This window comes from Patagioenas fasciata, chromosome 8 (assembly GCF_037038585.1).
Source record: "Patagioenas fasciata isolate bPatFas1 chromosome 8, bPatFas1.hap1, whole genome shotgun sequence".
Lineage (NCBI taxonomy): Eukaryota > Metazoa > Chordata > Aves > Columbiformes > Columbidae > Patagioenas > Patagioenas fasciata.
Window position 1 is genome coordinate 9,051,022 of NC_092527.1, and position 27,650 is coordinate 9,078,671.

Sequence of the window (27,650 nt, forward strand, 5' to 3'; positions counted from 1 at the left end):
TTTTATTTTTATTTTATAGATGTAGTCTGTTTTATTTTAGTAAGGTTTGGAAATAGTTAAATTCTTAACTAAGCCAGTCAGGATCCTGAGGGTGCAGTACTGAAGTACAGCAGCTGCACATCACTGGAGAGTGCGCAACGTTCTAGTCGTTTACCAGGAGCTGGCTTCTTAATAACAGAGGCTCTAGGTAAATAACTAATGATTGCTGTGCATGATACCTTCCTTTTGTTCCGCACACATGGTGATCTCTCACTGCTTTTGTAACCAGAATTATTATAACTGATAGTGCCAAAAAAGGAAGCTGAAACTTTGATATTCACAGGTTAGCACAGATATTGCTCAGGTTCCTTCCTGATCTTTTGTGCCTTCACTTAGACTCTTTCCCATGTAGTCATCTAGATTTGAATCTCAGCACCATAAGTTCTAGTTATGTGGGAATTCATTGTGGGAGTAGGAGTGCAAGAATGATTTGAAGGCAGGATTTTCTGGCACACAAACTGGTGAATGTTAGGACACTTTTTTCTCGTTAAAATTACAGATTGGTTAATGCAATATCAGCAAAATAGTTAGGAGTTTGTGACTTACTGATAGCTATCACTACCTTGGAGTGTACCATTGGTAAAACAGGGAAATATTCCTTATTTTGTGCAGAATTTGGAGTTCTCTGTATAAAAAGTTGTATCAATCTACTGGTAGTAGCCATACTAACATAGGGTTCATGGAGTTCACAAGAGGGATATTAATTTCAAGTCTGCTAGTAAAGAAGGAACCCTTAAGATCACAACCTTTCCAGTATATCATCATCCTTATTTGCTTACATGGTGGTAGGCATTTTGTTACAGAAATCATGCTGGCTGTCAGTTACAATATTAATTCTCCTGAGACTTTCTGGGGGACTTTAAATATAGGAAGTATTGCAACCAGAAAAACACATTTATATAAGTTATTTCTTAGATATACCTGGACTTAGAAATAATTGACATAATGAGGTACCTTTTAAAACTTGATTTGTTGCTCACAGGAGGTAAGAATGTTTTTATAGCTCATATAGGCAAATGGTCTTAGAGTGGCTTATTCTGTAAGCTCATGAAATCTCTTTTCTCCCACTAGTACAGTGTTATGAATCTCTGAGCCCCCAAATTCTTGTATGTATCTGCCTTTAAACTTCCATTTCTTGAATTTCTCTTAGCCTTTTTGTATCTTATTATAGGAGCTACTATCCCTTCCTTTCTTAACTGAATGTAAAGGTTAGATAAAATGACCAGAATATATTAATAACTCGCTTTTCAATTTTATGAGTGACTTGCATTTCAGTAAACTCCCCACAGAACCCTTGGGCAGAAATACATTTTAATTTCCTTTAGGAGTATTTCTTACCCTTGCTTTTACATGCATGGTTGACGGTACTTACATGGCTGGTGTACTTTTGGGCAGCCCCATGGCATTGGTTGCTGGTGCAGTAGGAAGCGAAGGGAGAACGGCACTGAGGAAAGCTGCTGGATTCTGAATCCAGCCAGTTGGGGAGATAGGAACAGGAGTCACACTCTGCGGCTGGAACTGGTTTACACTGGATGTAGAAGGCGTTAGTGGAGGCGCCATGGATTCTTTAGGGCTTGGTAGAGACTGTTCACTTTTGCCTGTAAAACCTCCTGAAGACCTTGATTGGGCAGGTAGAGAATTTCCTGTGTAATTTTCCTTGTTATTTGTTCTTTGAGTTCCTTGAGGGCCGTTGCTGAATGTTGCAACCGAGGAGCTAGAAGAGGAGCTTGTAGGCGGTGAGGTTTGTGATGGCAGGAACTGCTTAGGTCGGGAATAGCTGAATGCTTGTGAAGCAGAGGCTTTGCTCTGTTTGTACACAGTTGAGGTGGACTGTTGATGGAGTGAAGTAGTGGAATTCAGTACAGCTGTGCTGAATAACAGCTCTCTTGTAGATGTCTGGTGGACCTGCTGTTGTTCAAGCAAGACCTGGTTGTGGAGCTGTTTTAACTGGCTCTGATCACTGCATATAAAACAAAGAGGAACAAAATTGGTCATGAGCTGGCTGACTACATTTCTTTATGAGAATTGTGAGAGAAAAATTCCATGTCCTGTGATACGGTAAGAGGTAGGGGAAACTGCTACATGACATATTCTCTGTAAGAAGTGCATAATACTAGTTTGCTACTAAAATTTCCTTCCTTTCCCCTTCTTTGCCAGAGGCACAAAAGCTTTTTGTCTGAAAGTTATTTGACTGAAGATTATTCTTACATTTTAACACATGAAATATAAATCTTACTTGAAGATATTTAAGGGATATCATTGTCAAATTCTGCTCTATGTCACCTTGGTACCTCTCTGCTTGTGTAACTAGGAGCGGGATTTGGTTTACTGGATATTAAATGAGCATTTGTAAGCCAGATTACAGTTATTTACCCTGTCAAAGTGGGTTCTGAAACCAGCATTTTGACTAATAAAGCCTTGTAATAGTCCACCAAAACTGGTACTACCAATGTAGTTTAGGTGGTGTTGACATTCAGTGACAGGCAGAAGTGCATCATTCAGAGAGGCCTTGCATTCCATGCATTTGCTGTTTCCTCAATGCTACCTACTGTGTATGTCTTCATGGCTTTTTTACTTTATAGTTAAGGAAAATTATTTTGCCATGTCAAGTGTTGTTTTTGTTTTGAAGTTATTATGTATATGGAAACCAGGCTAACTTCCAAAACCAAAAAGGACATGGAGGATGTGGAACATGATCATGTAATATGCTGTCAAGTATTAAATAGCTGTTGTTAAAAAGTGAAGAATGTAGAAGTAGAGACCAACCACAACTGGTACTGGCAAACAAAATACATGAAGTCCACAGAAATCCTTTTTATTTAAAAATATTATTGTTTCTATAATGTACTAAATAAAGATCACATTAAAGGTAGATAAAGATAACAATTTCAGGTTTTCAAAAAGTAGAATGTTAGAGAGTTAGAAGTTTTGCAGTCTTGATTTTGTGTCCTTCATATATACATCTGCATAATAATGCACTCCTTTGATGGATTTTTTTTTTTGTGGTGTGGTGTTGAGAGAAGTTTTGCTTCATGCAAGCATTGGGTAACTTAAATACTGCTTCTGCTGCCCCCTTCAGTACACTATGGCTCTGAAAGTAATTAGAGTAAGTTCATTCTGGCTTGTCTCTTGTAATGTTTATGCTATGAAATTACATCCCTGCTTAAGAATACTTTATCAAGTCCTTCCTGAGCCTTTAGTTAAAGCTTCTGCCTATTTAAGAAATGAAATGAAGGATTCTGCGCGCTTTTTGTTAAGTTAGATTTGGGAGGTTTCAAAAACGCTAAGATATTTCATAATAAACTGCAGTGTGAATTCCATGAATTGTCATCTAAGAAAACTACACTACTTCTTAAAATTTCCCCTGGAGCTCACAGTGCACTCATCATGCAGGTGCTTTTTAGTTCAAGTGGTTTCGCACTATCGAACATTTCCAAGTATTTTATCTGTTTTAGGAGGAGATTACATTTGTGAGACACAGAAGCCACAAGGCATGCCCTTTGGGACTACACTTGCTAGCTAGTTGCTAGCCCAAACTATGTATAAGACTGAATATGTCTGGTTCTGGCAAAATTGCATACTCAAAATTGAATAATTGAATGAGATATATTTGAAGAACCTGCTTTTATTTTGCCTGCGTAAATGCAGTGTTGTTCACTTTTTTTTTTTTTCTTCCTTAGCAGAAAACATTGTGAAATTAAATAAAATTTCAAAGGGAAAACATTTTCCTTTTGGATTTGGAAACCCCTTTCCCAAGAGGGATTACAGAAATAATCTCCAGCTCTCTAGAATGTGTTTTCTAAGAGTATGGTTAATTAGACCAGCACCATGTGATACTATCTTTTTGTTCTGTGTTTGAGTGCAATAGTGTCCTGGTCTATGAATACTAAATAATACCAGTGATGCTCCTGGGACTTTTAATCTCTTTTACTTACAGCTTTGGTTTAGCCAGTACTGGTGGGGGTTCCTTGGATGGCGATGTTGGCTCTGGTATTTTCATTTGCTGTCCGTTTATCCTCTCTTGGAAATAGTTGGGTCTGATTTGGTTTGCAGCACCAGGTCCATCCTCTGGTGGTGATTCGCCTCCTTTATCATCTTCAGGCAGCTTGAAGTGCACACGGAGACCTATCTTAGAACTCGATCTGGGTTCATTGTGGTTCACAAGAACGCCTTCAAGTTTAGGTTTGGGGGTTTGATGGGAAGGAGTACGTGGAGGAGGTTGATTTTCAGCAGGAATTGAGTTGTTTGAGCTCATTGTGTGAAGGGTAGCAGCATTACTACTGTCTTCAGATGCTGAAATAGCAAATATAAAACTTGATGATATGTAAATAAACTACAGTGAAATGAAATCACAAAAGTTACAGTTGGAAAAAGTCACTCTGATGTCCTTCCAGCTGTTGGACTGAGTTGTTTGACCTCATTTGTTTAAGAAGAAATTCTCTTAACAAAGGAATATTGTAAACGTGGGGGAGAAAGAGACACAGTTCTAGTTTGGAAGATCCAGCAGTGATCTTCATCCATATGCTCTGTGAATTCCACCAGCATCTTTGACATAGAAACTTTCTTTCCACAGAATTCTCTGACTTTGTAGTTCTGAAGAACACTGCCAGAACTTGAGCTGAATTGGAGTCAACAGTGCATTATGTTTTTCTGTACTCTGCTCACCTAACAGCTTAGTGCCTTGGCCGCACCAATCGTGTAGGCAATATGAAAGAATCTGTTTTAAGGTTTCCTCCTTTGAGCTCTGCACCAAAGGGTTGTTGAAACAGCAAACTAGATAGTCCATAGTGATTCAAAAAATGGCTATTGCCCAAATCTTGAGTTCAGCAGGAGCTGTGTTTTTGGAAGGGCTGTGTGGGGTTCATTCCATAAGGTTCGTTGTTCCTTCACATTTCTAATTGGGGCAGGACATTTTGAAAAGACAGAGTAATCTGTATGTTTGATTAGCAGTTTGGAATTTATTGTGCAACTGCCTGCTCTGGTTGTATTTACTGGCAAGCAAAGACTGAAAAAAATTCTTACCTTTGACAGTTAGGTGAGCGATACTAGAGACTGTGCCATATTTATTGCTTGCAGTACAGGTGAAACTGCCAGAATCTTCTGAAAAAACTTCAGCAATAACGAGAGTACAAATTTCCTCTGCAAAGTATTAAAGCAGTATTATTACTTGAAGTGAACATGCATTGTACAAATACACAAAGCCTTGTCTCCCCTGAGGGACATTTCCTTAAGGTTTTCCACCTTGCACAGTTTGATTTTAGTTTCATCAGTATTATCAGTTTTGGCAGCCTTTGTGTGTAGCAGCTGTTATCAGCATTGTGTGCAGCAACTGCTGCTCTCTGTGCCCCAGCATGCCCAACGAAAGTGAAGAGCAGGTGTCGGCAGTGTTTGCAAAACATTAGAAAATGTTTTCCTAATCAAATGAAGTAGAGACTTTCTCTCTGAAGAACTTCAAATTTAATTTGGAGAAGTGTAGCGTACTCTATACTCACAACTCACTAAAATATACGTATTTTTATCTCTTTGCATATTGAAAGATTAGTTATAATTGTGAACTATTCAAGTGGAGTCACTCTGTAAGGAAATACAAACCACACACATATAATTTTCCAAAAGTACCAGTGCAGATTTGCAGAGAGAGGGGATTGTGCCAATTATGCCTATAGAAAGCTACCGTTTCAGTTATTTGTGAAGAAAACTGATGGGTACCAAACATGTGCTAGCAAAATTATACTAGCAAAAATTAAATTCTGTCTTGAAAAGTCAGTCGGTGGTTCTGAGATTTCTGGCCGACCAATGTCTGACAGATCTGGGCAGCAGTACCAGCTAATAAATACCTGTGGTAATGGGATTTTGAATCTTTCATTTAGCCAGGTAGGTGGGATGGGTGGGGGAGAGTAACATCTAAAGTGTATTGAAATTTAGGCTGATAGTATTTCTTTAACTAGTCAGTGACTGTTGTGCTACCACTTTGCAAGAAACTTTCCTAAAACCCTACAGAGTTAATACTTTATGAGTATTTCTGTACAAGATGATACCACACTTAAACACATTTCATGTCATCACTGAGGACAATCTAGTGGCAACAAAGAGATTATTTCCTAACAACTATAGGAGAATAATAGATTATTATAATACTAGGATTATAGAGCTAGTTTAAGGCATTATAGTATCTAGTTTATAGTACTTGGATTTGCCAACCACTGCGTGCATGGAAATCTAGATTCCTTCTGAATGAGCAGCAGGTGATGAGGCAGCGACAACTGCACCCAAGTGATTACCCTCTGAAAACTGCTTCACATTACTCAGCAGTGATGCCACTGGCCAGTAAAGGAACAGCATTGGTGGGTTCTGGGAGAAGCTCCACTTACTCATTTCTAAGTGTCGTTGCGAGACATTGCAGAGAGATAGAGTCTCTTTCAAGACACTTTTGGGGGTGAAAAACTTTCAATAGGGCAAGGAGAAGAGCTACAGAAGTTTATATTCCATGAGAATTAATACTCCTCTGGTACTTTTCTGTCTTAAGGGGGGGCAGCTTTATATTTTTTACAGTGAAAAGCATAATGGGGAGAGTGATCGTCTCATGGAGAAGGAATCAAAATCTATAAGGCTCCTTTTCTCAAATCATGTAGAGTAGCCTACATTCTGCTCTGACCCTTGAAGTTAGCAAGTCCAACCACTTTTATAGGATTTGCTGATATCAGGGGTGGAACACCTGATGTGATACTCTCATATTACGCTGGTAGGGAGCAAAAGGAATGGCTGACATGGCTAAATATCTGATGCAATGTTCCCTAACTGGTAAACTAGATAAAAATAGCTCAGTCCTACATCATCTGGTGTACTTCTGAATGTCAGTTATACAGGAGACCCTCACACATTAATTTATATTACCTTTAGCTCGTAAGATGGTAACATTTAGGTCCTAAGTTAGAACTGGGTTAAAGTAGAATGGAAACATTTTCTTCAAAAGTGATAGACTTAATTCAAATTATGTATTTATGGAACAGCCTACACTAAAATGCATCTCACTAGTAGCTATAGAACATGGGGAAAAGAAAAAATATGTTAATTAAATTACAGAGTTTAAATAATTAATATTTTGTGAGGTTAAATCACCACATTTGTATAACCAAAAAAGTCTGAGCCTTTTGGTGATCCTCACCTGGTTCAGCCATAGATCGTGGTTCTAAAGGGAAGAAGAGCAGAATTAGTAAATTGAATGTACTTACTTTTACCAATAATATTTTTTTCATAAACACTAAATATGAAGCTTGGTCTTTTCAGTATGATGGAATACTCCTTTTGATCCAGTTTTCTGTTTAAGGGGTGGTGGAGACAGCCAGGCCTTGTATTCAAGGGTACGTGAAATCCACTGACCCATATGAACACTTACGAACACTTCTGAGAACTTATGAATAGGAAATTAATTCTGCAAGAAGTGGTTTTTTTGCAATTTTAGTACTACTTTAGTGTGTCTTGAAGACAATTTCTGAAACTATTGCAGACATGAAGTCAAGTTCTGATAAAAAACTGTTTCATTTAGGTTTCATTTAGTGTGGTATTTAAGGAATTTCTATTGAGTTTGAGCAATTTTAGCATCGTGGTGACAGGTGAAAATTGCAGATGTTTTGACTGCATTTCAAGATTAAATTAGAAGTATATGTTTACAACTTGTCATGTACACACACATGTATGTGTCAGCATGCTGATGTGTACATCAAGTTACTTTTCTGGAGAAATAAGCAATCAACTGCCTGTAAGCACTATTAAAGTAGCACTTCACTAAAAGATGAGGGATTTGCAGGCAATGGAACTCCACATAAATGGTGCAAAAGCAAAATCAAACAGCAGAAGGCTGAATTAGAAAAGGACATTGAAGTGGCAAAGGGATCAAAACAGAAGGCAAAGCAATTAATCAGTTTGCGAAATCTGAGACAAATACTGCCTGTGAGTATGCTGTTCAGTTCATCCACAATTTTGGCTATGGACCCCAGACTTATTACCACACATATGGCTTATATAGATCTTAGCATTATAATAAGAAATTCAAAGTGTGGCTATGTTAGCAATTTTGTTGCTTGGCTATATTTTATCCAACACAATATTTCCACACAAGAAACATACTTTTCTGTAATATCCTAAAATCTGGAGAATCTTCTATCAGTGTTCCTTCTCTATACCATTCAACCTTTGGGGAAGGAGCTCCTTTCACCCGACATTCAAAGACAACAAGCTGCCCCTCAGAAGCTGAAATATCCTGTAACATCTAATAGAGAGAATGAATAGACAGTCAGTAAATGTCTTATTGTTCTGGAAGTAATACTGATTTCAGTAAGATTTCCTAAATCCAGTTAAATCCTTGAGTGGCTTAGGAAATGCATAATTCTTTTTTAATCTTTGATAGAAAATTTGAATTATCTCCCCATACAATTAATTGACCTCTTTAGTTTTCAAATATGTCATAGAACAAATTACCTTTGTAAATACAGGAGCAGCAATTATAGGTCTTCCATCCAGTCCTTGCAAATAGTTAGTAGGGCTTTGAGCCTGTAGATTGCAAAACATCACATGATGATGTCTAGGTGTACAGAAGATATTTTTCCACATACAGGAGAAACATACTTTTGGAATGACAAAAGAGATTTTGGTGCATGAAGTCCAAAGCAAAATATTTAATACAATGAATAGAAATTACTCTGTTTCAGACAACTGTTAGTGGTCTTCCTGATTACTGCCTGAGTAACAAAAATGCTGTTATTGCCTTATTGGCTTATAGAGTTTATCATGGCATGGAAAACATCACTGCGGTGTATTGTAACATCTGTCATTAATGCAAATCTATGTCATCAAAGCAAATCTATGTAGGCCGCTTGGTGCTAGTCTCCTTTTAAAAATTCTTGCTTAACCAAGTATTTATGGATGTTAATATGGAAAAGTTAAGTCAAGATGTGTGTGACTGCTACTGTAATTCTTCTGCTTTGCCAAAACCAAACAGTTCACAGAGGTGGAAGATCAACCTATTGATCCTACTCAGTGAAATTAAAATGAAATCGTTCTCCTCCTGGAAAACTTCCTTATATAACTTGATTAATAGAGTTTTTATTTTAGTTGAATAGAAGCTGTCCCAGAACAGCAGAACTGGTGATTCAGTATCCCAGGAAACACAGCCAGATTTTATAGATGGTGTCTTATAAGCCAACAAGATTAAAAGTGGTAATTTTTTGAGATAACTATGAGCCTTGACTTAGGCAACCTCTGTCAAAAAGGCAAAATGTCACAAAAGCTTAATTCTGTTCTCTTCGTACTCAAAAGTAAATGTGCATTTCAGTATCTGTTTATTGGTTACCACCTAATGCTACACTGTAAACATGGAAAAGCCAGTGTAAAGCAAATTTGTAATTAACTTTTCAGTTTTATTTTTAAGCAAATATTACTATTCTTTCCTATTAGTAAAGAATTCACAGTTATGAATAGTAGTGAAACTATTTAGCTTGTAACAGGATCACTGAAAGAAAATTATTTGAAATGAGTTCTGGAGTGGTTCAACAGCAAAGCAACAACTGGAAGATTTCGGGGTTCTGAGTCACGAAGTGTAGAAGATACATCTTTTTACAAGCTTGCTTTTGGTCCTTGAGATGTGCTGTATTGTCTCCCCTACCTCATTAACTGGTGTTGACACAGGCTGAACCATGGCAGATGGTGTCTTGGAGGTTTCTTGATGCTTGGTTGCAGTTCGAACAGCATTCAAGGAGGTGTCAGCTTGTTTTGGTTTGCTGTGAAATATTAACCAAAAACAAGTTCTCTAATTGGAACATAGAGCTATTGTGTGTCCCTTAATTATGTCTGTCCCAGTTACATGTCAACCTCAGCCTCAGTTCTGGGACTGAATTCCAATTTATCTAAACTGATATGTACTCCTAGGTAAGCTGCATTTTGTAAGAATAAGGCTGCATATCTTGCCACTCTAATCGCTCATACTTAGTTCAGTTACACCAAATGTAATAAATGGCCTGGATTAACCCAATTGTGGCTTCATAGCTGCTGTTACCAGCTCAGAGCAACATGAGAGCATGATACTACTTTCTCACAGGACAGTGCTAGTTTCTCTTACAGTGCTCCCTGAACTTGTATAAAGATTTGGGCCTAAAAGGTAATGAAAATACCGCAGTCTGCTTGGATATAGATTCAGTAATTTACTGCTGAAAAAATAAGAAAATAGAGGTATGCTTTCTGACCAACGTATCATGCAATTTTGGTAGTGTATAGGTTGGCACCTCTTCTAGGTTGTTTCTACATGGATGTAAAAGAGTTGACCCTATTTATTTTTATTGCTAAGTAAAACAATGCAGGCAATGAAGAGAGGGTCTTTATTCAATAGTTTGAGGTATGCACTGGCTACTCTGGGATGTACTACAGGTCCCCAAACGAAAGCCAGTGTTCAAACCAGTGAGAGCCTTACTCAAAATGAACATACAGCTGTTGTAATCACTAATTTATCTTTGGAAATTGTGAAGTAGTTCTTGGCAACTTTTCTCATATTAACTCCCTTTAATTACAGGTGTTCAGATTCATGTCACAACAGCTGGAAGCTAAGTGAAAATAAAGACGCTGATTGTACCCAACCCTGGTCTTTCATAATTCCATCATTTGAGGACATCCCACTACAATGCAGAGCAGCACTTTTTTTTTTTTTCCTAAGAAATACAGAATACAATACATTACTTCACAATCTAATGAGGTAAGCAACTTGGAGATACCATCAAGTGATCAGGATCATGCTCAACACTACATGAACACCTAATGAGATGAGTAAGAAAAATGTTATGCCTGAGACATTTGGAAAAGTCTGAGATAGAGAAAATTGCTAAGAAAAACTCAGCAATTCAACCCAAAACCTTTGAGATCTTGATCTTAAGTTTTATATTAAACCCTTACATTTACCAAAGTCTACAAATTAATCCAAGCTGGAGTGTTTTATGACTTTGAAATAAAAATCACCTAAGACAGGATTTGCTGTCAGTATGAGGTCTTCAGTCAAAGACACTGCAGTGTTTTGTATCTGCATTTTAAAAGAAAATTACTTTTGTAAAGAGTAAATGAGTATAACCCTCCTTAAAAAACCAGGGTGCATAAGTCTATCTGAATAACATTTCCTCTTTATAAAGCACTGGTTGCTTTTGGAGTTGAATTTATGCATACAAACGAGTCCAAAATAAAATTTTAGTTCTCAGCCAGTCTGACTCCTTTTTCATTTATTAGAAAGATTTTTATTCTGAAAGACTGTAGGTTTTAAAAGCATTGTATCAGGTTCTAAATGTACAGGGAAGGGATTTCATATAGGAAAAATAAAATTACTTCCTAGGTTTTAGATTACATCTGACACCTTTTCTTTCTTTTTATAATTAAGTAGTCTTTTATACTAATAATTTCAGTTTTCTCTAGTTCATATGTATTAATTTCCTCATCTTAAATCTAAACAATCCATGTATTGCCATTTTCGGCCAAGAACTTAAAGACATACCATATTTTCATGTGAGAAATTTTACTACACTGTTTTTCCAAGTCAGATGCTTAAATCAGCATTTAAGTTGGATCTAGTCAAATGGCATCTCTTTTAGTAAATAAGTATAATATTTAAGAGAAGAGATTTCTTTTTATGTTTATATTTAATATTAATGTTTCAGTTCTGAATGTTGAAGACGCACAAGCAAATGTGTATTTGTTCCATACTCTTGTAAAGCAAACAAACAAAGAAACGTAATCCAGCCCCAACAATCTAAACACATCCCAAACAAAAGCCTGATGTGTTGGAAGTTGCAAAATATTAATGGAAACCGAAATGTTTATGCTTGTGAGGTTTTTTTAACTGTAAGAAATATGTAAAATGTGATTGATTTTAGACTTACTGATCCATTTCGTCTTTGATGATTTCACCTTCAGAGTCAGAAGAAGAGACTCCTATGAAAAAGAAAATAAAATCGTTTAGCAGAGGGATCTTTGGAGAAGTTTATCTCTGAATGATACAAACCTTTATTTCAATTTCCTCTAGATTCTACAACATTCTAAGGATATATTTTATAAAGCTATGCTGAAACAAAAGATCACATTGCAGTGCAAGTGAACCAACATTGCACGCTGTGTAGGATGCAGAACGGCTGTTGACATCAGGCAGACTTGGGATGAGGTGCAATTAAAATGCAGAAAACAGCATCCAAGAGTGAATGTATACCTGGGGCTTCCTCAGATTCTCTTTAAAATGCCACTAGTATGATTTAGTCTGCAATTCCTGTTGTGAATCAAATAAGAGCTGGTATGTTTGGTTTTTTTTCTCAGACACCTGACAAAAAAGAGAAAAAAAAAAACAGAAAAACCCTGGAATCATAGCTATTAGTCATCGCTGTTATTCCTAAACTAGTGCCTTTTAGCACAGTTTGGAGAAGATATTAGCTCAGTTTACTAACAGCTGTCTTACGAGGCATTTTACACTTGTGATTCAGCCTTCACTGCATTTGGAATTTGCATTTTCTCTGCAGTTCCTGCCATCAGCCTGGCTTCCATCCGGTGGACAGGGAGTGATGGAAATGCAGGCTTTGGCCCCAGGCTCCAGAACCAGTAAACCTCTGCCAAGCACAGACATCTCCCCTTAATGTCAGGGGCAGTGCAGATACTAAAAAAGGATTCGTCCTTTCACTGTCAGATTAGAGACGTGAAAGAAGAATGACAGTAGAGCAAAATTAAACTTGTATTAAGTAGGGTAGGTGCTTTAATTTATGAATGGTTCCACTGTTGTCAGTGATGGTATTCATAGTATATTCTTCTACCTTGAGAAATGGAAAGAAGACTAAAGGAAATTAAAAAAAGGATTCTGTGTGTTTATTTAAATTTTTGATCCTGCTAGCAGAATGATGGATGCAATCTAAAACCTTATCTAAAAAAATGTTAAAAAGAAACAGAATAAATAGACCTCCCTTAAGCCAAGTAGGATATATTAAAAAGTACCAGGAGAAAGAAGAGAGGCCTAAATCTGCAGATATATTCTGTTTTATTCACAGTATCTATTGTACAAGTAAAATGTCAAATTGCTGGCATATTTATTTTGAATACAAGGTCCCAATAATGGGTTTGGATGAAGCTATCCTATATTCAATTAGTAATAATAACTGTAGGGAAGTTTAATAAGAACTAGACACAAGTTTAGGTTCTTACATTTCTGTACAGTAACAACAGACAAAAATATAAGGTGGCATCAGAATCTGAATATTCCTAGACTTCGGTCTTGCAGTGAGGTATATAAAATCTCTGGGAAGCAACACAATAAAATTATATGTAAAGGGCAGTCACTTGTCTGAAGGCTATTTTATAGAGAAATAATAACTGTTAATAATGATGAAAAGTGATGACTCTGCTACGTATTTTCTGTGAAAAATCCGTTACATAATAGTGTCTTAATCCTGTATGACTAGTTTCAACAACCAATTTCCACAAGAGTTCTGACATTACCTTCTATGTAAATCTCTGCAGAAGTGGAGTCTGTTCCATAGATGTTTGAAGCAAAGCACGAGTAACGTCCTGTATCCTCCTCAAAAGCTTCAACAATAACCAGGGAGTGTTGATCACCTGCCTGGATAATTTGAATGTCTGGTGAGTTTTCAAGCTCCTTCCCTTCACAGTACCACCTGCAAGGCAAAAAATATTGTGTATCAGGGCAAACAACTTGACAACTAGAACGACAATGTTCAAAGGCTTTCTGATGATAAAATGAGTGGGTTTAGCCTGTAGGTTCTGACATAGTACTTCAGGCAAGTGTTGAATCAACAGTCACAGGGACAAAATATTTATGATTTTGATAATATTCAATTACAACAAATAACAGAGCTCCTTTCTTTTCAGTATTTAAACATACTAGCCAACTAGTTTATGTGACTCTAGCATATAGTTTTCCTGATATATGGATTTCAATGGCAGTGTAGAAGAGATCTGAATTTGGAATGCTATCATTCCAGCTCTGAATTTCTCTTGAGGTACATTCACATCTGTGTTGTGGCTTGAACTGTAGCAAAACAAAAACAAACAAACAAAAACAAACAAAAATAGAAGTAATCAAATTTCACTCAAACTTGTGATCCCAGTGTCCGTGTTAATTCTCAATGTGAGTGAAATTTACTATAATGTTACTTTTTGTTTTGTCGTATATTTAAGACAATCTGCTTTTTATAAAAGGTGGCATGAGTGTATCACAAGAGAGGAGAAGGGATCTGTTACAAACTAGAGGCACTTCCTCACAGGGCCACAGCCAGTGAGACAGCTGGACCTGTAATTATTTTCTGCATCATATTGCTGTGTTTTAAACTCAGCTACATATCCACAACTGTATTAGGCCCTTTAGAGACTTCACACTCTCATCTAGGGCATTCCTAAGTCACTCAGTGTTCAGAAGGGTTGTTTCAGTACAAAATGCAGGAATCCAAGCAAAAGTAAAAGCAGCACCTGAAAAGACACCTCCATGGAATGTGTTAATGACAGTAACCATCAGCCCAACCTGAGAAATAATAGGAGGGGAGAGCAGCCTTGATTGCTGCTGCTTGTTAGTAGGGAAAAGACAGAGAGAAAAAAACAGTTGGCTTTTCAGAACCAGATTCAAATTTAATAGAACAGTCTAGGTTTTACAGAGAATGTGTAGTACTATGTATAGGGATCCAGACTTAAAGAAGTGGTAGAATACTCAGAAATACCTGCATTTTTAGATAACCAGCTAAATTTGAAAAGCCAAACTAAGATACATTCATCTTCACCATAACTTTTCTTATAAATGTAGATAGATACAAAACTCCACAAAAATATTTGTGTTTTCTATTTACTGCTGCTTTCTTAACATGGGTTGGGTACAAGTAATTAACGCCTCTTGTGCATGCCTAGGTGGGGCTGTCATACTATGAATAGTTGTTTAATACACCTTTATACAGTAACTTGGTAAAAGTACCTGCTAGTTTCTGAGTGCATACAAATGCTTATCAAAGCAATGGCAAATGTGTTGTGTATTTATTACAGCAAATACGATTAGTTGTGGAAAGGATAAGGACAGGTTTTTGAGTAATAAATTATAATATTTCTATTTCCTGGCTCATACGTTAAGGTACTCGACACATTTCCATTTCAGATAATTTAGAAAAACATTAATAAATAAATTTGTTTAACAATTCAATTCTGTTCACCTCGTGGAAGCACACCTTTTTACAACAGTTTGTGCTACAAATTGAGCATGAAGAAAACCCCAAATCAATATCTTTGGGGGAAAAAACCCTAAATGTCAGTCCATACCAGTGGAAAACCAGAATTTAATAGAAATATAATGTAGAATTGAAAAAGGAGCCTCAAAGTGACTATGAGATATGAAGGAGTACAGGTCTGGAACTGAAATGCTGATTACGTAGCTAAGAAATAAACCAAGCACTATTTGTGCAGCACCAGTCCTAGCCGTCCAGCATGGCTTTCTTAAAGTAGCCAGGGGATTCCTTAGTACACTCTGAGCTGCACGTTAATGTCATCTGTAGCTGTACAGTCAACTGACATTAATGTACAGCTTGGAAAGCGTACAGCTCTGCACTGTAGAATGAATCACACTGCTTAACACAATTTCCCCTTTTAGAATGGCAAACCTTTGTAGCTAGAGAGCTAGAACTTAAAAGTCTTGGTTTGAGCCTACATCTGCTTGCTTATCCTCTTTTAAAAGCCACCATTGTAACAAAAATTGAAAATGGATCCAAGAAAATTACATTTATGAATTTAACATTTGCGACTGCAGTGGACAGTTGTGTAGTAAATGTCATCATGTTAAAAGAGGATGCCAGCGGGGTGTAAAATGTCCCAGCTCTCTTCCCTGACATTTCCCAGCTGAAGTACAGCTTTGCTTCACTAAAATACAGCCACATCCTTCTTGCAGAGTTTTGCCCGTGAGAAACTGGCACTGCTTTGTGCAGAGAACTTCAGCCAAAGTTACTCATTTCTCTTCCATTTGAGCCTTAGGCCTCTGATAGACAAGCTTTGCGGATCTGGCAGCAGTACTTTAAAATGTTGAAATCCTGATGCTGACGTTTCTTGCTCTGAAGCAAGGATAGAAGGTTCAAATGTGTTCCCAGGCCCAGCTGCCCCAGTTCTGGTCTAATGAAAACAAGTTTGCACCAGGACACTAGGCATGGGGATCTAGGATAACTGAGTTGTACAAATTCTCCTATATATCACTTTTGGTAAATATTAATGACCATTAGAGAAGGGACTGGGCATTCAGGAGACTACAGCCGGATCTTAAATGGCCACAGTTGTTTGCCTGAACTCAATGTGAGCCACAGCATTAAGGGAGTATTCCCCTGTCCCTCTGAAGTCTGACACAGTTCATTTGCAAGGTTTTCTACCACTTTGGTGGACAAAATGAGAGGCTCCGAGGTACTTTCTGTCAATGGACAGTCTGCCTAGGACAACGCTTCGCTCCAGGATAGCTTTCAGCAGCCATTCATGCTACTTCTCAAACCTCAGGTACTTCACAATACAGTGTAAACAGTGTTCTGAATATTAACCAAACCTGTAGAAAGTGCAGCACCTTTGGAAATTTAAGAGACAGCTGTCATCCTACAAAAGGGAGCAATAACATCAAGACATATCCTAGCATGCCAGGTGAACTAGCACACATAAAAAGATAAATAAGAACTTACTGGGTGTTCTGGCTTAGAGCACAAGTCCACCTCACCCAGCATGCTGTCTTCACAGTGGCCAAAAGCAGACACTTTGGGAAGAGTATGAACACAGAGCGAGTGTACATATATGTATGTATTTATATTCATATATTTCTCTGGAGTATCTAACCATTTCTTTATTTTCTTTACCTTTTTATCTTTTACCTATCATTCTCTTTATATTTTATAGCAGGCCTGAAGCAGAACTTCAAAATAATTTTTAAAAAGTAAAATCACTGGTCTTACAAACTACCTCTCTTAAAAGGATTACACGATCGCAGTACCATTGCCATTGTTTTCTAATAGATTAGGCTGTATGGTTCTTCACTAACATTTAGTTCGCAAATCCTGCTTTTTATTTATGTCATCTTTATTTTGAAAGAATTGGTTTACACTTCCATTCAAAATATATTTCCTTTAAAAATAATGGTCTTTCTAGCTTCTGATTCAGCTGTAGTGTTCATATTCCCTCATCGTCCAGTCCTCTTCAAACAGAAGGAAAAGCTACATCTGTTTTAGACTTTGCCCATCATGACTTGCCCAAATCTGGTATTTTCCCCACTAATAATTAGATACAGTGGGGTTTTTTTGACTGACTCCCCAGAAGTGCATGTAACATTTGCTTTTCTATTCAGTGACATCCCTAAAAACATGCAGATACAGACATCATAGCAGTCCTTGGTATCCAGAACACAAACATCTAGTGCCTGCAATAGAGGAACAACTCTACCATGAGTACACAGAGGTGACATTTAGCAGTCCCAAGGGAGAAATATGGTAATGTGCACTCCAGAGTTGATTGAAAAGATTCTTTGATTAGTGCCAGTTTTTAAGTTCCAGATCAGGAAATTATATAGGATTCCTGTGATATCAAAGGTGTTTGTTTGTTTGTTTGGTTTTTTCTTTTTAATTTTTTTTTAATTCTATATACAGTGTGGTTTATTCTTCTGTTGTTTTCAAGATTTGCAATTGGTGATAATTAACAACAGTCACATTTTCAGGAGGGAAGACCCAAGGTTCATGCATAGTTCTATGACTACAAGCCCAAATTTGGAATATGAATATACAAGTCACCTTTTAGGTGTGTAATTCCTGTAGGCAACTGTGTGATTTGGGAGGTGAGTCATGGCACTTACTCATGCCTTTTTATATACCTGACTCATGCCTCTTCCTTATAATGTAGCCTTGTTTTAGCATGTTGGCTTTAGCAGATATGAAAAACTATTAAAGGGAATACCCTTGTTCTAGAATTTGATTCTACTTGCAGAACATCTTTTCAGAACAATAAAATAACTTAGGTAGTACACTGGTATTATATTTTTGTTTCCACTCAAATGTGGCTCCTCACTCAAAGGACAGATAAAGCAGAACACATTATACAAAATGCTGCGATACAAATACCAGTAAGACAAAAGAACTCCTTGTCTTACTACTGAGCAACTTTTCCAATTAGCCTATTATGTTTGTGTAGATATAAGTCTGTACTGCATGCCTTTGTGAGGCACAGTTCTAATTTCCTATAAGCAAATTTAAAACTACCGTGTAAGCTATTTCCTCCAGTTATTTTAGTGGTATGTGAGTAGTATATTCCTTTAGCAGACTCAGACAGTGAAGCAGGATTGAGTTAATTCTTTTATTTGCACTTATTTTTTCCTTTGACTAACCCAAGATTTGCCATGTAAGTGATTTAAAATTTCAGGAATAAATTTCTGTTTCAAACCTGTGTTTAGTTCTCCTATGCAGTGTCTTCTTTGGTCACTATTTTCACCATAAATTTGAAGTATTTTGAGATTAAGCTGAAAAAATGAAGGTGCTACATGTATGTTATCTCTGCAATGCTTAGAAATTAAAAACAATTATCTCTTGTGAAATTAAGCTTTATGTAAATCTTTGGTATGGCCATATTTACTCTGTGCTTATTAATATTTTAGTTTATTCTTAACATCAAAACGTTGTACATGTTAGCAATGAAATGTCAGTTCCAAAGGGAGTTCTGACATTGAGATTGGCGGCATGGCTGAAGTAGCGATACTCTCTGTCACTGACATTTCATTCCTGCCATGAATTGTAACGATAGCTTCATCAGACAAGGCAGATGCACATTAAGCACAAGCAGTGTGATCTGCTGTGCCAAATTCATCCTAGGTCTTAAGCCATTGACTTGACTGGAGTTGCATGTAAGAGAATTTTAGCTCTCTAGGCTTTGAGCGCTAAAACAGGTAAATTTTTTCATTTGGCAGCCAGGAAGAAATAATACTAATCGATCCTATATGGCTTCAGAGTCTCTAAAAATCTGTGATTAGTTGCAGTTCCTCTCCTTAAACAAAGAAGCACTAAAATGCACTTTTTAAGCTTCGTATGCCTGTGTTAAAGAATGTTTTCATGGAAACCTTATGACATGCAGCCTGTTTTTAGAACATCAAATCCTCATGACACTTCCAGGAGAGCTGTGTATGCCAAACTATGCAATGTGATTCATAAGTAAAATTAACCTAGGAGTGATGTGCCAAACAGTGTGGAAAAATGTAGGCACCTCTGAACTTGAGGGAATAAGGAGCGCTCTGCTCACAAAGGGGAGTGAATGTCACAACTGTCATTACTCTTACAGACACAGAGCTGTAGAAGGAAGCAGGAGAAGGAGGTCATCAAAACCTTTAACACTTTGGAAATATACTACACACTTCTCTTAAATGCTTATTTCTAACCTGCAGTATAGTCAGAGTAAAGTAATCAGTCAGTAATTGCAGTAATGTTCTTTAATTGTGAGCTAATGTTTGAGCTAGCTGGAGACCCGCATACTAGGATAGCAATCTTTATTCATCTGTTCTGTGTCACTGCATTCAGCTGATGATACTGAAAATGGGTAACATTTCATGGAAACTTCTTTCTGTTTAGTGGGCTTAACGAGCTTCCTATAACACTTGTTACATTAAGGCTGAGATATCTTTAGAAGCAGTTGGACAGGTCTATCTGTATTTAGCCAAGCACGATTTAGCTTTCCATATACTGATATTTCACATCAGTTCCCAGTTTCTTCTCTTGCTCCACCGCCCAGGTTTCTGTTCTTCAGTGAGCCCTCGTATAGGCCAGATAGTTAAGTTACCTAGCAAGCCTGTAAATTATACTGCTTTATCATTGCCAATGATGTTTTGACCCTGATCCATCATGAATGCCATTTATACCATTTTTTACATCATCAGTTTTGTTTTGTACTGTCTTGTTTTCAAACATGATATCTGTCCATCATATTTTCCAGTCCTTTCCACTCCTGTGAACAGCTTCTTTCTAAGTCTCCTGCCTCTAACTTCTCTCTTATAATCACCATTACATCACTTTAACCATCTGATTGTTCCTGGTGTTAACTGAGAAACTACATTAAACAGATTGTTGAATTTTGTTCTTGTTTCACAATGCTCTCAGTTCCCACCGTACCACTTCTATATTGTAAGTGTATATATTGTAAGCATCGTAAGTGACATGGGATTCCTTTCTGTGGCTAGGAATTCCATTTTAAGTCCAAGGACACAGGCAAACCTGCATTTCCTGATGTGTGTCCAAAGGATGCTTGTTCTCTGAGCTTGGTCATACAGCTAAATTGAAGGAAGAAGCAATCATGCCTTAAAGCCCATCAGCATTAAACATTGTTTCATCAGTTGCCACACTGGCAGTTTGTCCTTTCCTGGGACTATTGATTTTTGTATCTCTCTTGCTTGTCTGTTAGAATTCTTCTCTCCTTGCCCAGCTCCACAGATACTGAACTAACCACGAAGCTCAGAAGACTGTTATACTCGAAGCAAGACGGTTGCCAGTTCTGAGCCCAGTTCTGGACACAGTTCCACAACTATGGCCAGCAAGATGCTTCCTTCACTATTTTGGAGGCTTTGCACAGCGGATCAAAGACAACCACTATTTTTAGTGAAAAAAATCTGCATTCTTTTGGTCCTCTTGGTTAATGGAACACAGATCGCAAAGTACATCGTATTTTCTGGTTTCCTTATGATGTAACAGTGACTAAATATGCCATGATCACTGGAAGCACATGAATAGTTATCAATCAGACAAGTGAAATTTTTTTGCACACTTTCTTAATGTTACTCCTAAACATTGGTGGCGTTGAAAGAATCTTGGATGAACAGCACAAAAGTTTTGTTAACAAACAGTTATGATCAGGAAACTTCAAGCAGCTAATATTTCTAGCTTTCTCCTTAATACAGCACATACACACGCACACACGCACACACAAATACCAGGGGAGAGATAGTTCAAACTTATCCCCTTGTGATTTATTTGTTAGTTTAAAGCTAAGCCTGATCTTTTTCTTGAGCTTGAGTGCTTGGGACTGATTTTCCCCATGGGACTTCTTTCTGCCGATGTTGAAATAGAAATTTCAATGGAAAAGCTTAAGTTGTGTCGGAATAAAAATAGACCCAAGTTACAAAGATACCCATCATCCAATTCTGTGGAATCAGGCAGTTCCTGCATTGAGTGGCATCCTGGCCATCCCTGGATCCTTCATGGGATGAATCATTGCTCCTGAGTTCTCCAATTTGCCCTTGCAAGGCTTTGGTGACTTTAGTAGTGTCAGCTTCTAATTCATATAGGTTTCAATGCCTCAACTTAGATGGTGCGAACACCTTGTCAGTCTTATGTTTGTGTCAGTGGCATGGGCGTGATGTGCTCTTATAAGGATGGTGTTGTGGCCTTCTGGGGAAATACATAAAATCAACATTGTGCACTGGAGTATATGTCTATGAACACGCAATTCATTATTCACCTTTTCTGAATGCAAAGAAGGCCAGGTCGAGTTTGTGTACAGGTCTATATACATAAGAGAACATTATTTCAGTTGTTTTCTTTGTATTATAATCTATGAATGATGAGAGAAAAGAAAAAAAAAAAGATTTCTCGTGTCCAGGGATCTTACTGACATTTTTTATGTTATATCAAAAAGATTTATCAAGGCAATTGCCTGGAGAAATAAGTCTCGAAGTCTTTATAAGCAAGAGGAGTCTTCAGATAGCGTTGCTTATATCTGGGGGTTGATGATATTTCTTGTCATGGACAAGAGACCCTGCATGGCACCACAAGGCAAGATTTTGTTACTACTGAAGGCATTAGTGGGGCAAAATGGTCTGGTAGTCATGGCTCAGGGATCCTACGAATGGGGTAACTTCTTGTCTTCCTGACAAGGCTGTTCATAACAAGAAGATTCATTTGTAGATCCTTGTTCCTATGTGCTTAATAATGTGTTGTAAAAGCTTCTTCCTTCTGGAAAATTAGCAGCTGGTATGCCAGAAATCCAAGGGAATGGAAAACAATGATTCTTTACCACAAAGATCTTTGGAGCTTCTCTCTTTGGATGTTGAGATAGTTTTCATTTGATGATTGTGCCTATTAGTTCAGTGGGAAAGATAATAAAAGGTGTTGACTGCAGTAGAAGTGATAGTAGTGCTGTACCCAGCATTGCTTAAGTATATAAGGAAGACAGTGAGCTGACAATTGGCAAAAGGGGACCATCTGTGAAGCTCAGAGTTCTTTAATTAGATGCCGAAGATGCAGTTATTTTCAATATTTAGGAAAGCAACACAGATTTCTAAAATGCCTATAAGAGGGTAGGCAACCATCTAGTCTAAGGGTATGTCTTTATGATACTGGAGATATTAGGATGCAAATTTGTATAGTACAGCTCTAAAAGATGGATAGAATTTTCCCTTCTCTTGGAGTTGTACAGTCTCAGCAAAGGAAATATAGTTCTACCACTGTAATTTAGAAGTAAATTTGGCTAATGAGCTCTGCATCAACAAATTTAGATTTAGAAACGCTGATGAAATCTAACAATTTTCAAGATAAGTTTAAAAGTTACAAAAATCTGTTTCTCGTTCCACTGATGTCTTTGACAAATAAAGTGTAGCCTTTTCACATTATTTTCCTCTCCAGTGATCTTTGCAAATGCTACTTATTTAAGTTTCAGTCATTGTCAGAATCTGAATTAGAACTGAGCTGCTCCTAGTTATTTGTGTAATAACTTAAATGAATTGTTTCCTCTCAGTTAATGTGTTTTGGTTTATAGGAACCTATGTTCACGCGCCTCAAATATCTTCAGACGTCAGCCTGAGATCTCATAGCCATTGGTGTTCATGTATGCATGGTTTTGGTTCATAGGAACCCAGATGTTCACTCATCTCAAATATGTTCAGGCATCAGCTTAAGATCTCACAACCACTGGTATTTTTGGCTGGTTTACACAATCGGTCTTGATTTCCATAAAGATAACCAACATTTCTCACTACAGAGTTAGCACTTTTTTTTAAATTATGGAAGTTCAGTACTTAAAAACAGTTCTCTAAAATTCAAATAAAATAATATGTCCCAAAATATGTTGTCTTAAAATATAAGCAACCTTTTGTATAACTTAAAGAAAGCAATTTTTTTTTCCCAATAAATTTTACTAACCCAGATCAAGGGACTTCTGCTGCAGATTACTGAAACATATGCATCAAAATATCTGGAAAGAGTAAGTTACTGTTACAGTAATACAAAATGGCAAGTGCAGAATACGTTTACCTGACTTCAGGTGCTGGGATTCCTACCACAATGCAGTCCAATTGCACTTTGGTTCCTTCAGGAACTTCCCTGCTCTTCAGTTTTTGAGTAAAGCGTGGTGGTTGTCCAATAGGCTCATCAGAATATACAGACGCAGATTCTGACTCTGGTTTTAGCTCTGTGCTCGTTAACTGATTGATAGATTCCAAGTTTGACACCTGTTGATCATCTGTTTGTTCAAATGTTTTCTCTGCTTTGTTTTCCAAGTCTTGGGGTATGGGAATGGAAAGCCTTTCTCTGTTGTCTGATGTGCTACATAGGCTAGAGCTGCCTTTTGGAGCAGGCTTGTTCTTAGAATCAATTTTGCTCCTGTAGTTTTTGCATGTTCGGGGTCTTATCCTTTCAGAGTTGTGAGCTTTGAAAAGTGACGAGAGCTCCTCTATAAAATCTGCCGCCTTGTTTAGGAATTCCTTTTTTGATTCTGATTCGGAAGGGAGGTGTTTCTTTAGATCTTGAGAGCTCCCTTTGGAGCCCTTTGTATTTCTGACATGGTCCTGACAAAAATTGGAGTGCGGGCCATTGTCTGATGTTTTCAGAGCTGCAGACTGGGCCATTTGTTTGTGTTTTCCTGTGTTTTTCAGTTGATCTGGGGGACGTTGTGACTGTGCCTGAAGTTCATCCTGTTTAGTTTCCAGTGGATTCTGATCAATAGCTTGTCTTGCCAGGTTTACACTTTGATCTAGCTCTTCTTGGCTCAAAAAGGCAGAGAGATCTGGAAGGTCATCTTGGACAGCTACTTCATCTGAATCACCAGAAGCATTGCCATAATGGAAATTGTGAGAAGCTGGTTCTGATCTGCTTCTTTCACTCCTCCCTTGATGTTTAGTTTCAGCTAAATAACTTTCTCTCAAAAGTTGAGATATTGAAGTTGAGGATTCTAAACTGTCGTCTTGCATGCTGCCAACAAAAAGGACAAATAGGACCATACCTTATCGATAGCAAAAACTTTGATGGCACACAATTACAGGCTTCTGAAAAGCAGAGCACCACATTTTGGAAATTCATCTGTGTGCTGAAGCTTAACTTGTGAGTCTGGCCTTGTTTTAAAGGCCTGCTTCTGTCCATACTGCCAGATACTATTGCTTTTACCCCTTTATCCATCTTTTATCACTTTCGACTGTTGGTGGCCTTACATAGCTAAAGCAACTGCAATGTGGTAATTTATACTTTGTTCCAGGCAAAACTTCAACTATAGAGCTATTAACTGGGTTTCAGTGTCAAATCTTTGTCATGGTTGATGTGTGTTTCTTAGCTAAGAAACATCATCGTCAGATGCATTAAATGCTGGGTATTTCAAGGACTGAAAGTTGTAAGAGAATAACAATACTTTTAAATTAAGTAAATTTAGCTTGGAAGACACTGAAGTAGAAGTAAATCAACCTTCAAAAGCATTTGAGGGATGAGAGGAGGAAGGAGAAGTGGAGAGGACGAAAATATTCTATAATGACAATTTTTTATGTAAAGTTCTTAAAGATATTGCATTATAGGAAGCAATAATGGTGCTAAATGTTCTATACCTTCTTAAATTAAGCATTATTTCTAATAAGCTATTTCAAGTAATTAGAGAATTACGTCCTTATTTGATACAAACATCATTTGTACTTCAGGCTTTTCAAAACCATTCTCTTAGGTCATCCTGATTCTGAAAATAATGTACCACAGATGAGAAGACAGTTATCAGAAAGCCCATACTTAACCTGCATGCCTGATAAGCAGAGCTTAAGTATCCCTTTTGATAGGTAAGTACTTCTGCATAATATTCTCTCTTTTATTTAACAAAAGCCATTATGAATGCAGAGTGATTCAAGCATCCTATTAACACACTCATCTTAAGGTGGCTTAAATATGAAGATACATAAAGTCTTTTCACAACCTTTCAGAGAGCCAATACCTCACAGATGCTGGAACAAGTCTGTGACTGTTTGCTGGATCTGCCTCTGAGAATATGCAGTGCACAGGATCGCTCTCCTACTACATTTATGGCCTGGCAAGTCTCGTGGTGGTGGTTTCAGATATTGCTACCCAAAGGTGTCTGATCTGTCACACTGCAGGTTCTGTTCCTGTCGTGGCATCAGACGAAGGAACATGCATGCCCTCACCTCAGCCATTTCCATTCATAGCCTTATGAGACAGCTGAAGTTGCCAGAGAAAAGTAGAAAAGCTGTCTCTGCTGTGAAGGGCTTTCTGCTCTGCTGGCGAGACGGTTGTCCCTGGAAAAGGGCTGGTAAGAAATAAATGGGCGGTAATGTCTCATACTGCTGCAGTATTTCGTCCTGGAATGTGCGTGACAGCCCTTCTTCCTTATTTGCAAAAAAGAAAGCTTCAATTTAAACTCTTTACATTCTTCTTCAATGAATGAACATAAAGCCATCATATTCTGATGTGCATTTTGAGACTTTAATCTGTCTGCCTGAGGCACAATTTGTTATACTGAAATTATTTTTCTTGCATAAATATTTGGCATTTTAGATTTATAATTTTGTTTTATTTTGGTAATATGAAACAAGCGAAGTCAGTAAGACAGCAAAGGCACCCAACCAAAATATTGATAAGTTTGTGTCTGTATGAAAAATTAGAAAATAACATATAAATTATATGCTTCCATGTATCCAATCTAGTCCCAGGGTCTAGAGCCAGGGTCTGCAAGGCTACTTGAACACTTGGTGTCCAAGTATGTGCTGTGGCACATAAGGGAACATTGGTTTGGGAAGCCCACATGAGATAATGTTGTAAGCTGTTTCATGTCTGGACAGAGTATGTAATTTAACCTCTTAAGAGAACAAAGAGGTCTCCGTGAGTTCCCGCTCTATGGATACAACTTCTGCTTACTCAGCTTTTACTTCTTAAACAGCTGTGCAACCTTACTGAGGCTGAGCATGTTTAAGGGGTTATATTATCTTGTTTATGTGCTGATAGCATACTATGTGCTGTAAAGGTCACAGCGAAAGCTACAGTTTCAACTCTGGAGAGCTGAAATACATTCTAACATAAGGAGTTTACAGCCTGGGAGACAAACCTCACACATGAATGAACTGCAGACCTAGAATATAGCAGTAACATAGGGCAAGTTTGCTTTAGACCTCCTCCCGTGTGCCGCCTTGTATTAACTTAAAAACAGAAGGGAAGAAGCCGAGCCATAGCCAGCCCTTTTCTCTGCAGCATGCAGCTACCTTAGCCTGCAAAAAGAGAGCTGTGAGGCTTTTAGTGGGAAGTCAGACAAGGCAGAGTCTCTCAGAGTATCTGCAGAGGGATGTCACTCCATGCTAACCTCCCCACATGTGGCTATGGCTCAATTAGAACATCCAGCTGTATGTGTCCTTGTGTAGCTTTAGATGCTACAGCAGAAAGCTGTATTTTACATGATTGTAGAGGTATATTTTACATGGTTGCAAAATTTAGCTTGCTACATTCCTTGGCCGCTCTTTCTGAAACGTTTCAGAATGGCACATCTTCATTTCATCTCAGTGTCTGGGAAGGTCATCAAAGCTGAAAAAAGACGAGGTAGTTCTTTAGAGAACACTGGGCCCTCTACAGAGGAAATGCAAGTAGGGAAATAATACTGTGTAATCCAAACTTGCTGAAGTCAAACGAAGTTAAAGAACTGCAATAATTTTGTTGAGAGGCATGTGAAAATTGTCTGGCTGTGGCTGTTCAGGGTTTCATTTTTCTCTGTTGTAAAGCTATTGCTTGATTTTCTCATGTAAGCGGTGCATCTATTTGAACAGAGGTTGTTAATCACACTACAGCTTTCCTGCAAGTAACCACAGTTAAGCAACAGTTTGTTCAGTATGGTTATTTGAGACTTTGTTCTGGGTCTTCCATATCTTCTATTCATGTTTTAAACAAAACATTGAAACATGAAATAAATAATTTATGCTAATGTGAGAAATAATTTCTGTTAATTCCCTTAATATGAGGAGAAACTCTCAAAGAAGATGTTTTGATTGGCAAAATAGTTTTATAATTGCAAAAAGCTATAATGAAGAAGCCACTGTCTGATAGCAGAAGGAGGAAAATTACATGCAAATTACTGCAACATAACAAAACCAGGGGTGCCTCTACCTGGTGAAAATGTAAGATGGTAGAGGAAACTTATGTAGTGAAATCAAAGCTTCCTTGTACTGATAGTTCATTTTGGCTGGCTGTAATGCGGTTGTATAAAGCATCTTCTATTTGGATGACCAGGCCAAACAGCACAGCCATACATGGAGGAGCAAAACCTGTTTGTTTGTCACAGTCCTGAGTGAACATGTAGGAAGCAAACGGACAAATCACTGG

At 37.6% G+C, this 27,650-nt stretch overlaps 2 protein-coding genes across 5 annotated transcripts in view; one reads left to right on the forward strand and one right to left on the reverse strand.

The window, feature by feature from the left end:
- The window catches only part of PBLD (phenazine biosynthesis like protein domain containing), a 105,511-nt gene that overhangs the window by 62,545 nt on the left and 15,316 nt on the right, over positions 1 to 27,650 (forward strand). Inside the window, exons 10-12 of one of the 3 annotated variants that reach the window (XR_011740233.1) lie at positions 10,601 to 10,780; positions 13,564 to 13,683; positions 25,003 to 25,111. The gene's annotated coding sequence lies outside the window, so the exon portion shown is untranslated. Of the gene's footprint in view, positions 1 to 10,600; positions 10,781 to 13,563; positions 13,684 to 17,770; positions 17,858 to 25,002; positions 25,112 to 27,650 lie in introns of those variants that run through there. The other 2 variants (XR_011740235.1, XR_011740234.1) reach the window with 2 other exon arrangements.
- Positions 1 to 27,650, reverse strand: part of MYPN (myopalladin) — a 58,168-nt gene that overhangs the window by 23,034 nt on the left and 7,484 nt on the right. For both annotated transcript variants that reach the window (XM_071811650.1, XM_065843561.2), the window contains exons 2-11: positions 23,334 to 24,269; positions 13,543 to 13,718; positions 11,949 to 12,000; positions 9,701 to 9,815; positions 8,518 to 8,589; positions 8,167 to 8,308; positions 7,205 to 7,228; positions 5,062 to 5,178; positions 3,975 to 4,332; positions 1,412 to 1,999 (exon numbers count right to left, since the gene is read on the reverse strand). In XM_071811650.1, coding sequence (XP_071667751.1) covers positions 1,412 to 1,999; positions 3,975 to 4,332; positions 5,062 to 5,178; positions 7,205 to 7,228; positions 8,167 to 8,308; positions 8,518 to 8,589; positions 9,701 to 9,815; positions 11,949 to 12,000; positions 13,543 to 13,718; positions 23,334 to 24,268 — 2,579 coding nt within the window. In that variant the 5' untranslated portion in view covers position 24,269. The remainder of the gene's footprint in view (positions 1 to 1,411; positions 2,000 to 3,974; positions 4,333 to 5,061; positions 5,179 to 7,204; positions 7,229 to 8,166; positions 8,309 to 8,517; positions 8,590 to 9,700; positions 9,816 to 11,948; positions 12,001 to 13,542; positions 13,719 to 23,333; positions 24,270 to 27,650) is intronic.